The sequence below is a fragment of the Phragmites australis genome, chromosome 10, assembly GCF_958298935.1.
Source record: "Phragmites australis chromosome 10, lpPhrAust1.1, whole genome shotgun sequence".
Classification (NCBI taxonomy): Eukaryota; Viridiplantae; Streptophyta; class Magnoliopsida; order Poales; family Poaceae; genus Phragmites; species Phragmites australis.
In genome coordinates this window covers 18,017,566-18,029,334 of record NC_084930.1, presented here as the reverse complement: position 1 = coordinate 18,029,334, position 11,769 = coordinate 18,017,566, and the positions used below count along the sequence as shown (strand labels likewise).

Genomic DNA, 11,769 nt, shown 5'->3' with positions numbered 1-11,769 from the left:
GGTAGATGTCTACTAATAGGCTTTATGTCCAAAGTTAGCTTTCCATCATATTTATGTTTTGCGAATCTTTGTTGGCCATTTGTTGGCATTTTATTTTCGCCCTTTTCTAAAAAGCATATGGGAATTTAAACTCACCTAAAGATTAATATTTTTCTATGCTACTTACATAAAGGAATTATCCTCACAAAGGACAATTTAGTGAAACGAAATTGTAAGGGTAGTGAAAAATGTTATCCCTTATTTATTTTTCCAAATTCATTTTGCTAGGTTCATTTGAAGAATAGTACAAATATCCTTTAGTTGAAATCCTCAACAAAGTGTCAAACACAAATTTGGATCATGACTTGATGGAATAATTGATGTCAATATCAAGAAATAAATTTTGGTTGGAGCAAGTGCTCTTTATTGAGTTCTTTGGCTCAGCCAAAGTAATGTGGTCTTTGATAAATCAAAAGTTCATTCTTCTTCACAATCTACAGGGGCACATATTGGATCAGATTCTAGACGTTGTCTCAAAAGGAGAGGGAGAAAATGGGATGGGTTTGCCGAGTCCTAGATACGATAACAATAGAAATCTCCTCCAAACCGCATGATGCTACCGCAATTTGATTTTGATGGAGAACCTTGCTATTTGTTACATCTTTTTTGTAGCCAGTGGCTATAACTTTGTATTAATTATTGTCTGCGTACATGCGTACATCCATGTAAAACGTAGAAGCTAGAATATGTTGAATCTTATTTCATTGTCTAAAAATAAAATGAAAACACTTTTTTCCCTATTCCCTGAGCATCCGGAGCACCTGCTGCAACGTTGGAGCAAATCTTGTGACGTTGAGCCTGATGTCCTGCTCTATCCAGTAATACCTCATTCCGAATTGCCACCCTTGCTTGTGTATGGACTCTGGGTCGCTGATCACCGGGTGGTCCTTGCCGTACTTGTCGTAGAGCGTGCTCTCCTCGGCGGCGATGCTGTACTCGACGTCCCGCAGCCGCATCTCCCTCGCCGGCCCGCCATAGAACACCATGGATGGGTGCTCCATGTACCCCCACGGCACCACCTGCAGCATTACCGCGTTGGTGCGGAGGAACAAGAAGTTGGTCAACCCGGCCCCGTGCGCGCCCATGAGCACGTCGCACGAGTCCACGACCTGGGAGAACTCCTCCAAGCTGAGGTCCCTGCGCGGCTCAACGGGAATGACCACGAATCCGGCATCCCGGACCGCCGCCACGATCTCCGGGAAGTTGACGAACTTCCTTGTCCGCCCGCGGTTGATAAGCATAAGCCGTGGCTTCCGTTGCTCCATGGCGCCGGCGGCGACGTTGTTCGCCTCCTTGTACGGGATATCGACGCTAGCGGGCGGCAGCGAGTAGATGTTGCGGATGTAGTGCCGGAAGTCAAGCATGCTGTAGTTCCTCGGCGCTTGGGCGGGGTCGATGCCAAGGTCGCGGTGGCTGCGAAGGCCGACGACGACGTGCGGGTAGCACCGAACGCCGTCGTCCTGATTGAAGTCAACGATGTCGTAGCGGGACAGGTTCTTGAGGATGAGCCTGTACTTGTCCACGAACCACGGCTGGAGGTCGGAGACGAGGAACTGGATCTCACCGTCTAAGGCTCGCGTGGTGACGAAGAGGGGGATGAGCACGTCGCTGAAGTCGTGCCACGGGTTGGACGTGAGCCCGTTCATCGCGAACACGACGGCCGGGACGGCGTGCCGGGAGGTGCACTCCGGCGCCGCCTGGGAGGAGTTCAACGACTTGACCGTGACCTTGTTGACGTACTCCAGGTACTTGCGGGACTGGTCCCGTATGTTCCATTCCTGGCTGTCCTCGCCGAGGTCGCCGGCGGGCGGGACGTAGATGACGGTGCGGTTCATTCCGATGGTACGCGCGTCGCCGGAGATCTCGCAAATGTCGTATCTGGGGTTGGAGAGATCGCAGATTGGCTTGCGTGGCGCATCTGCGGCAAAGGTTTACTGATTCAGATGATGAATAAGCATGCGCAGAAAATAGTTCATGGTGGAAGCACCACGAACCTGGTTCCATGTTGGAATCATTCTTGCTGGTGCCTTGATCGATTTCTTGCCGGATAAGCTCTTCCTCCATCGTGTCGCTATCATCGTTCGTTGGTTGACTTGGCTGCTCTGCATTTTCCCTTTGCACGCCATCTGTTTGACAGTTGGTCAATAAGTCAACAAGTTTAACATGGATATAGCTACATGATATACAATTATGCATACTACTCAACCAAATGTTGGATCAGTTCGGTACAGAAAGAGTCTCGAAACAAAACCGGTAGAGAATGGTCGATTTACCGAATTTGGCTTCGGTGCGGTTATTCTTGTCGGTTCCATGTCCATCGTATTGGGCACGTTCTTGCATCTTCTTAGTTGCATCGCTCTTCGGCCTGTCATCTTGCTCCATATCATTCCCATTCCCTACTACATGTACAACACCTATCAACAATTTGGTAAAGCTAGCTCTTGCAAATAGTGTTAACCGATCATCAGAGGAAACCTAGATCTCTTGATCGCCATATATAATCTCCTAGAGTGGGGTTGACTAATAGTGAAATGTCTGAAAATTTGTTTTCTTTCAGTCACCTTTTTCTTCGCCTTGGGATGTTGATCAAATAGCTTTTTATTTTAAATGCCACAGTGATTTTGCTGCTATCGGGTGGCAAGTCCTACAGCAAAAAATTCGTCTGAAGCATAAGTACTCATCAACTCTGTAAAACGTGTTTTTTTTACGTTTTGAAGTCAGTACGGTGTCACTTTGGCACTTCAAATATGTTGCCAGATAAACCTGTGAAACTGATTGTTTTTCAAAGCGTTTTGTAAAACATTACTCTCACATTCCATACATATAAATCACAAATTCAAACAATATTTTATGGAAAAATTAATATATTTAGGGTGTGTTTAGTTACTCCCATGTTTGAGCCTAGACCGTATATGTGAGCTAGACTTACCTCAGTCATGCTGAGTGTATCTAGTAGCAATTTATTTAGTTGGCTGTATAGGTTCAGTCTGGCTGAAAAAAGATTGTGTTTAGTTGCTCGTACACAGACATATTACATGAGATAAAAATATACAAACAAATGTTATTATGATATTTATTTTATATCATTATATTGTTATAGTTCTTAGTTTATCCTATTAAGTCTTAATATTCTTTAAAATATATTAATATCACTTATTATACACTAATCACATACAAATAATATCATTAACTGAGCACCAGAATATATCCAGCGAGCTTGGCTCTGCAGAAATGCCTAAATTTCACATATCTATGTACAGAGCCAGTCTGAGTGCATACATTTGTATCTCGAGAGCCAGGCTCAGTGTGCATACAAGAAACTAAACGTCTGCTACCTCTATCCTATGAGCCAGATTGAGCCATATACAGATAACCAAATACATCCTTTTCTAAGTTCTAGGACTTTATTTCCTCCTAACTGAGGAACTACGATAAAGGATATGCCGATAGCCTTTACGCTCTATTTCTAGACTCCGGTTCCATGAATTATGTTGACCCCATTGTAACTTTATTATGTACCAATGTTCTCACGCTCGAAGAAATTGCAAATTTGTGTTTAGTGGAAGGAGAAAGATTTTAGGGTGCGGACAATTGACTCCTCAGATTGAGAAATCATGTATGTCAATTCCCCACCTTCGTATTCGCGTGTCATTAGCATCCTATAATTCAAGGGAAGTGAGTGTTAACGACATCCAAATTTGTGATTATACTAAATATATATACGCAATCAAATCTGCCACCTCACACAATTGGATTGATAAGCATCAAACTTCAATACAAAGGCCAAACCATCAATCTCTTCTTAATTTCATTTTTGACGCTTCTCCCTTTGGCGTCTGGCAAAACGCCAATGTGTTGCATGTCACCTTGTTTGTTGTGATGAAGAAATATCTCTATCACTCACATCTAAGATTTATAAAACCGTTTAGCATTTAAAAACCGGGACTCAGCGATTTTTTAAAATTCGCAAAAACTAGAAAATTCAGTCCAAATTCGGTGATAATTTGCACAAATTCACTCGGTCAAATTTGTAAATCAGAAACAAAGACTGACCGAATTGAGTCAGCGAATCCAGTCGAATTCCACCAAAACCCGAGTGAATTCTCCAATTTACTGAGAATTTTTTTTTGAATTTTCTGCATTTTGAACAAATTCAATGAGAACCGATCGAATTTCCCGATTTGGCGAGCGCGTTTCTTGAATTTCAATAAAGTTTAACAAAAAAACCTAAAAAATAGCTCAACCTTATAAAATTAATAATTAATTCATCTAAGCTTCAAATAAAGTGAAGCAAATTTTGTTGGTTTCCCTGTAGCATGATCTACATGATAAAAGTATTTATACACATAAAAAAGTTGAATATTTTCTATGAGAAAATGTATTTGCTAAACCTAGTTAAATGCATAGTTAATACTTTGCTAATCCAAAAATAATGTAACCAATTTTTTTAGTCTTCTTACATGATCTTATATATTTTAAAAATACATGAACTCACGAAATAGTTATTTAACATGTAAAATTAGTGAAAATATGTTGCAACTAAATTAATTCATAACTAATCCATCAGACCGCCAAAATTAGTGAAACCATATTTATTAGTTTACTTATTCTATGATTTATATAGGAAAAATAATGGTAGCAATTAAAAATTTAATTACAGTGTTGTTACTTGACATGTTAACTTTATGCTTGTGAACTTTGTAAAAACATGAAAAAATTAATAAAACTCTAAATGAAGTGAAACCAAATTTAAACATCCTCTTAAGATATGACTTATATAAAAAAAAACATATGTTTGTATGTTAAGCTTTTCTTTAATGTGATGAATCATCATGTTCATACGGCCTATTTTAGTATATTTCTTTTTTTTTCAAATTTCCTCTTCATGAAATATGATGCAAACAATATTATTTTTGAAATATTTTTCACAGAAGGTCTTAGAGTTATCTCTAGTATTTTTATAATTTTGTGATTTATTTATTTATTTATTTTTAACCTTTCGAATTCAAATTCGAAAACCGATTGATTTCTAAATGCGGTGTGAACCGAATTAGCCAATATTCGTTAATACTAAGCGATTTTCCCAGATTTTTTAAACCCTGCTCACATCAATCATATGTAACAAATCAATTTCGAGTACCTTTCGGCTTTGCTGGTATATATAGCACGGAAAGCTAGTGTGGGCACGGGAGGACCACTAGGCAAAATTGTCCTGTACTGCTTGTGCAAGAAAACAGTGGATGAGAACTACTTAATACTGTCAGGACACTAAGCGGCATGATCACGACTGCACACGCTAAATCTCCAAGCTGTGCCGTGGGCCAAGGAGTTCGGTTGTCGCATTGTCAGTTCCTAGGCCAGTGTGTACTTCAATCATACTTGTATAGCATAGCATAGATAAACGATACAAATTAAATTCTTGGGCGTTTTATTAAGAATGTAGCAATCGCACTTAATCAAACAGGTTGCTGCAAGGTATATACCACGAGTCGAATTGTTAAGCGTCGACACCGGTGCCGTCCTCCTGGCGTTACGATTTGTATGCACGGCTGGCGTAGACTGTAGAACACCTGCACGCATCGACCGTGGCTTCAGAAACAAGAAAATTTTAAGGTCTAGTATGATGCCGACGGAAATGGAAAAGAGAAATGGCTAGTCAAACACGCAGCTTGCCATTCCACATGCATATCTTGCGATGCAACAACTATGTAATCTTTCTTTATTACCTGAAAGTAGTTCTAAACTTCTTTTAATCTAGAGAGAGAATTTCAAAGGAATATAGAACCAATAACGTCACCTAGTATACCATTGGGGTTAAAGAAGAAGAAAGGATGTGCTGACGAAACAAAAGAAACAAAGTTCAAGATTAAACAAGGAAGAAAGTAGTGGAGTTATTAGCAATACGGTGCGCTTATGTGATTTGGCAACGAATAACCGAAATAATCGGCAAGCTAGGATTGCACCCAGCTAAACATGAACAATAACAAAAGAAGAACGAGAGTACACGACTAACCAATGGTACCAGTACTGGACCCGAACTGGGAAGACATGGCGGTGTAGAGCAGCAGGACGAGGAAGAAGCCGAACAGGAACCCGACCACGGCCTGGTGGTGCTGCGCCACCGTCCTCGCCGCGCTCTTAGCCACAACTGCCGCCGGCGACGTTGACGACGAGGAGTCGGTGCCCATTATCCCCTGGTCCTAGCTCTGGCTGATCACCTCACGCCCCCCACTTCTCTTCTTTCGCCTACCTTCTCATCTACATGTAACTAGGAGTTGCCTTATGCGATGGGTATGTCTCTATAGCATTCGTTAGTTTCCAGCCCAAGGTTTGGGATACACATATTTTTTATACGCTCCCAATGGGATACCTTTCGCTACTTGTTCTCAATCATTTATAGAGGATGCTAACTCGCTAATTCATATGCCCATCTGTTTCTGATGGTTTGAATATTCCACATGCGGTTGGCCGCATGATTATATACTATGTGGAGTGCATTGCTAGCTCTCCTGTTCTTACACGTCTCCACGCGGTGAATCTTACCACAGCTACGGCTTAATTCCTTCCTTACATTCCTTGTACTTGCATGTAATTTTTCCCTTATTCATTTCTCAAATTCCAATGTATGGTACGCATACAAAATGACGTCGGCTAGGAATAATTTCTTCTCGATAGCAACAATTTCTCGTAGTGAATAGTCAATCTCCTGAACATGGAATGTGTTTACGATTTCGGATCACATAGTGTACGCTGCCCGTGGTTTACTGGTAGTATGTAATTATCCAATGTTTGGTGCTCAATTAGGCATGCAAGACGTTTACTGGAACGAAAGCGAATGGAAATGGGAGCATAGAGTTGAAACAAGGAGGGCCCCTTGATGGATACGCATATTGCTTTCCGGAATTACCGACTGATGAACTGGACCAAACGTAACTACCGAACTACTGTTGCCAGACAAGGACTAAATCCGCATCCGTGTAGAGAGAGCAAACTTTTTGCATTATTCTTACAGCCATAGAGATTTTCCTGTTGGTACGATTCAAAGACAATTTTGACCAATGACCTTATATGTTGGTCCAAATCCTCTTACATTGTGTCATTCCGAAACTGAGAGGAAGTACATACCGAAGAACCATGTGGCATATGTTCAGTTGTTGATTATTTATGAACAACCGATCTTACAAATTATGAAGGATATAGGCATACTTTCTGTAGATGACTCATACGCAAAACACACAAATTTATATATGTTTAGGCTTCTCGAAAGATAATAGTCCTATATTATGTGGTCTTATATTGATCTTTGAGATAATATTATAAAAGAGGTCTTAGCTAGTCTAGATGGATCTAAACCTAGTCGATGGTTCGTTGCATGTAGTCTCAGTGAGATACCGATGTAGATTGCAAGTACAGAAGGTTCAAGGGCTTGGGACTCCTGTAGGCTTAGAGCTTATTTGTTGGACTTGTCCTCTGCAGGGCCCCTGACTCTGTATATATATGGGGGTTGCCGTGTGGCTCATGTACTCTTTTTCGAGTAGGATTCTGTTATCCTATATTTGTAAGATACCTTAGTACCTATAGGTATTTTCTATATGTCTAGGGATTACCTTCCAAGGCACGGACGTATGTGCTGAGAATACACGAAACTCTAGGGGATCCGGATATATATAAGATGCTGATATATGGTAGCACTACGTGAAAAAAAGGGCTTCGGTGATGGGTGATAACTAGCATTAGTGACGGATCTCGCACCCATCACCCCAAGCGTCACTGATGAGTTGTCATTAACCTGTCACTTATGAATCATAGGTGACTTGTTATAACCATGACCTGTCACTTTTGAGGTCATAGGTGACAGATCGTAACAGTGACCCATCACTAATGATTGAACATAGGTGACGAGTCGTAACAGTTATACGTCACTTATGACTGATAAATATTTTCGCGTTTTTTGGACATGAAAAATGTCAAAAAAAATATTTTTTTTCACCCGAGCCATGCCAACGCATATGCTCCATAAGCATTGCTATTTCTTAAACTATTTTCCAGTCTGCGTTTTGTGAGTCTTGAACCCGCAACCTCCCATAGCGCACGTAACTCCCTTACCACCTCACCTATCACATAGTTGTGATAAACACCGAAGATTTTATCCTTTTAACCATCTTTGCCAAAGGTCATAGGTGACTATCAGAGGGTGAACTCCTCAAGCAGGGATCTGGAGGGACCCCCTTTGAGATTCGGCTGGGGGGATGATTCTGAATCTGTTTTGCAGGTGAAATAAATGGGCGTAAATGCGATGCAGGTGGGATGGAAGGATCGAATGCAGAATGCAGTAAATGCACTGGAGGTATTTAGACAGGTTCGGACCGCACTGAACGTAACACCCTACTCTTGTGTGTATGTTATAAATGCTCTGAGAATATCTCTCAGAGATATTGCTGGTTACAAGAATATTTGTCTAGCCTAGAACTTTGGGCTCCTTGTTCTTCGATGATCTCAGCTTCTGCGTTTGTACTGAGACTCTATCTTCTTCTCGGCCTCCTGTCCTCCACCTTCTTTTTGTATGTCTCTTTCTTTTTCTTACTCTCCTTTTTCTGTGTCAACCGGCCCCTCCTTAAATACTCACCGGCGGTAGCGTGCCCAGAAAGGGAGGGCACAAGCTCCAAGGCGCCATAAATGGAAAGCAACCATCATGGGCTGCTGCGCGAGGTGACGGGGAGGGTTGAAAATGCACCCCTGTCTAGTCTTGTTCGTCATGATGCCGTTCTGCAACGGGCGCCGCGGAGAGGGCCCACCGGGCAGCCACTGAACGGCCCAGCGTGCCCGCTCGGTCTTGTACACCTGACACAATAGGGCGGTAGGCGGGGCGCCTTGGGCCTCGCGATGCTATCCCGAGGCGTGCCGGATGTCTCGCGATGGGACCCGTGCATTAAATGTCCCCACGCCTCCCTGCCAGGCCGCGGCAGGGACTGACATCGAGCGTGGCAGGACCAGTTAGAAGTGACAGGCCATGCGCCCTCTTAAATGCGGCATCGGGCCTTTCACTGGTTGACACCTCACCGCTGGACCTCTATGGGGGCCACCGGCGAAGGACTTCTTAGGCCGTCGGGGAACCGAGTGCTCGAGGGTCACTGTTCACAGCCCCGAGCACTCTCTCCCGGATATACCCTTTCTTGGTCCTCGGGGAACCAAGTGCTCGGGGGCCACTGTTCACGGCCCCGAGCAATCTCTCCCGAAACTAACTTCCTTGGGTCCTCGGGGTACTCCGGTGCTCGGGGACCATTGTTCGCAGCCCCGAGCACACCCTTCCCGGTACTCGGCTTTTCTGGACGTCGGGGGACTTGAGTGCTCAGGCCACTGTTTACGGCCCCGAGCACTCTCTTCCCGGCGCTTGGTCTTCTCGGGTCATCGGGGAACTCGGGTACTCGGGGACTACTGTTCATGGCCCCGAGCACCCTCTCCCGGGACTTAGTCTTCTCGTACCTTGTGGAGATGATCCCCGCGGGAGGGCGCCATGTGGCAAACTACTGATCTGGCCTCGGGACTCGGGGACCCCTGGTTCCTGTGTCACCGACAGTGACAGGTCATAACCCTAACCCACATCACCTATGACCGATTAGTGATGGGTCAGAACTATAACCCGTAACTAATGATTGAATTTTAGTGATGAGTCGTAATCTTGACCCGTCACTGATAACTAATGTTGAAAAATTTCATCAAGCGTAATAATTTACATATAAATTTTTTCTTCATCCAAATTTATATAAATATTTTATAAATTTATGAATATCTTATCCAAACTATCATAACTTGATAGGTGAGCCGAAGTCCTTTCGGTAAAATAGGTATAACTTTTTTAGGCAGGCTCTAATTTTGATATTTTTTGACTCTACGAATATAAAAAAAAAGTTAGATCCATTTCTCCCCCACTTCGTTAAGTTCAGCAATTTTTTAGGCTAAATTCAGCTTGGAAGATTGAGTTCTCGCCCCCTAAAGTTTTGCACTATTTTTAGAACACGTGTTTGTGTCCATAGCTGTCATCCCTTACATCAAACTTGAGTAGAAATGTAAAATAGTTTCTATTCTAGTGCTGCTAAGGTGAGAAAAATTAGAAAAATAAAAAAATATAATTTTGAATTGGTCATTAGTGAATATAGAACAACTGGACTAGCTATTTCCTCTACAAAGCATTGTGGTCATTTTGTTGAAGTTAAAACTCTTTACATTGGAGTTGTTAAATAGTTCCACTATATTGCAATATATATTCCTTTTCTTAGGTAGTTTTCATGAACAATCACCTAAAGGCCTCAAAAGATCTAATAATGTATCTCTCCCATCACATTTTTTTCTCCATTTCTTTTGTTATGTTCTTGATTCTACTTACATGTGGATAAATTCTTACATTTTGCGAACTAGGATTTAACAACTTGTTGATTATGATTGGCTCAAATACCTTCAAATTTGGTTGCAATTAAATGCTCATTTGTCACATTTGTATTCTGATCAAGATTAGGCTTTCAGGTTTTCCTCCTATTTCATCCATAAGTAATTAGTGACAGGTTGTAACAGTGACCCGTCACCAATGAAGTCATTGGTGCCGCACTAATGACAGGTCTAGGATGACCCGTCACTGATGAGTCATCATTAGTGACAGGTCACAACTTGACCCGTCACTAATGACTAGCCTAGTATGATCTGTCACTGATGAGTCGTCATTAGTTATAGGTCACAACTATGACCTGTCAATATTATCATCAGTGATGGGTCATATTACGATCTGTCACTAATTTCGTATCTTCGTTGTTAATTTTTCACGTTGTGTAGTTTTATACTACCTATCGTCAAACCCATCATCAGTACGTGAAATAGGGCTTCGACAGATCAAAAACTTAGCCCAACAAAGAGAGACATTTCAATGGATTGTATCTTCGGGTCTTAGTTAAGTTTGTATGTCTAGCTGATATCTGGGAGTCCTGAGGTCATCTAGTCAGGATTGCGACTACCTCAAGGTACTCTTGTGGGCCCCTAACTTAGTACTCTATCCAAGTAGGAATTCTGAGTCATCCAAGAAATATCATTCAAACCTTTCGAGAGGATGGGGGAGAAAAGGCTCTTCACAGACTGGGTTTGAAATTTGAATTGTCGCGGTGGAATTTTTGCGTAGTAGTAAAATGATATTTGGAAATTGTGTGTATCCGGTGGGGTAGTGCGCCGTTTTCCATGGGGTACTGTTCCAACTACTCCCGCGTGCTTGAAAAGAGATTCAGAGCATTAAATGTGCAGAGATATTCACTACTAAAAACCCCCCTTCACTACCGACCCATAAAGGGGTTTCATCTGCCGGTTTTTGAGCTGACAATGGGCAACGGGCAGTGATAGTCCTATTTATCACTACGGTCCGGGGACCGGCAGTGAAAGGGTTGTCACTGCCGGTTGAAAGCTTTAGCTGGCAGTAATAATCGAATATCACTGCCAGTTGAAGGTTTTAGCTGGCAATGATAGTTGGGCGCCGAATCAATCTTTTGGGGGCTGAAAAAATTGAAAAAAAAAAATTTTGCACCTGAGGAACCCCCACCCCCGCGCCGCCGCGATTTGTGGCACTCAAACTCGGAACCTCTTAGCACACGCGATACGTCCTTATTATCCCACCAAAGAAGTACTAGTGATACTATTAGCATATGCAATCCTTTTGACATCTTTTTTCTGAAACTTCAAACGATTATTTGGATA

At 42.4% G+C, this 11,769-nt stretch overlaps 1 protein-coding gene across 3 annotated transcripts; it reads right to left on the bottom strand.

Annotated features, from left to right (window-relative positions):
- Positions 1–630: 630 nt before the first annotated feature.
- On the bottom strand, positions 631–6,497 carry LOC133883750 (alpha-1,3-arabinosyltransferase XAT2-like). Of its 3 annotated transcripts, none has more exons than XM_062323176.1 (5): positions 6,053–6,497; positions 5,523–5,609; positions 2,313–2,438; positions 2,034–2,165; positions 631–1,957 (listed from the first exon to the last, which is right to left on the bottom strand). In XM_062323176.1, exons 1-5 carry the CDS (start codon positions 6,225–6,227, stop codon positions 777–779), a joined length of 1,701 nt encoding a protein of 566 aa, XP_062179160.1. In that variant the 5' UTR covers positions 6,228–6,497; the 3' UTR covers positions 631–776. The 3 variants fall into 3 exon arrangements, with proteins under 3 accessions (XP_062179160.1, XP_062179161.1, XP_062179162.1); XM_062323177.1 differs by having other exon boundaries at positions 2,313–2,435; XM_062323178.1 differs by lacking the exons at positions 5,523–5,609; positions 6,053–6,497 and adding an exon at positions 2,601–2,682 and having other exon boundaries at positions 2,313–2,435.
- Between the last annotated feature and the right edge of the window lie 5,272 nt (positions 6,498–11,769).

What these genes read in the sequence shown, in the direction of transcription:
- LOC133883750 (XM_062323176.1), bottom strand. Translation starts at nt 6,227, where the DNA reads ATGGGCACCGACTCCTCGTCGTCAACGTCGCCGGCGGCAGTTGTGGCT. An exon ending in GTCCAGTACTGGTACCATTG is followed by an intron (nt 5,610 to 6,052) that starts GTTAGTCGTGTA and finishes CGATGCGTGCAG; the next exon opens with GTGTTCTACAGTCTACGCCA. An exon ending in GCTTAACAATTCGACTCGTG is followed by an intron (nt 2,439 to 5,522) that starts GTATATACCTTG and finishes TTGTACATGTAG; the next exon opens with TAGGGAATGGGAATGATATG.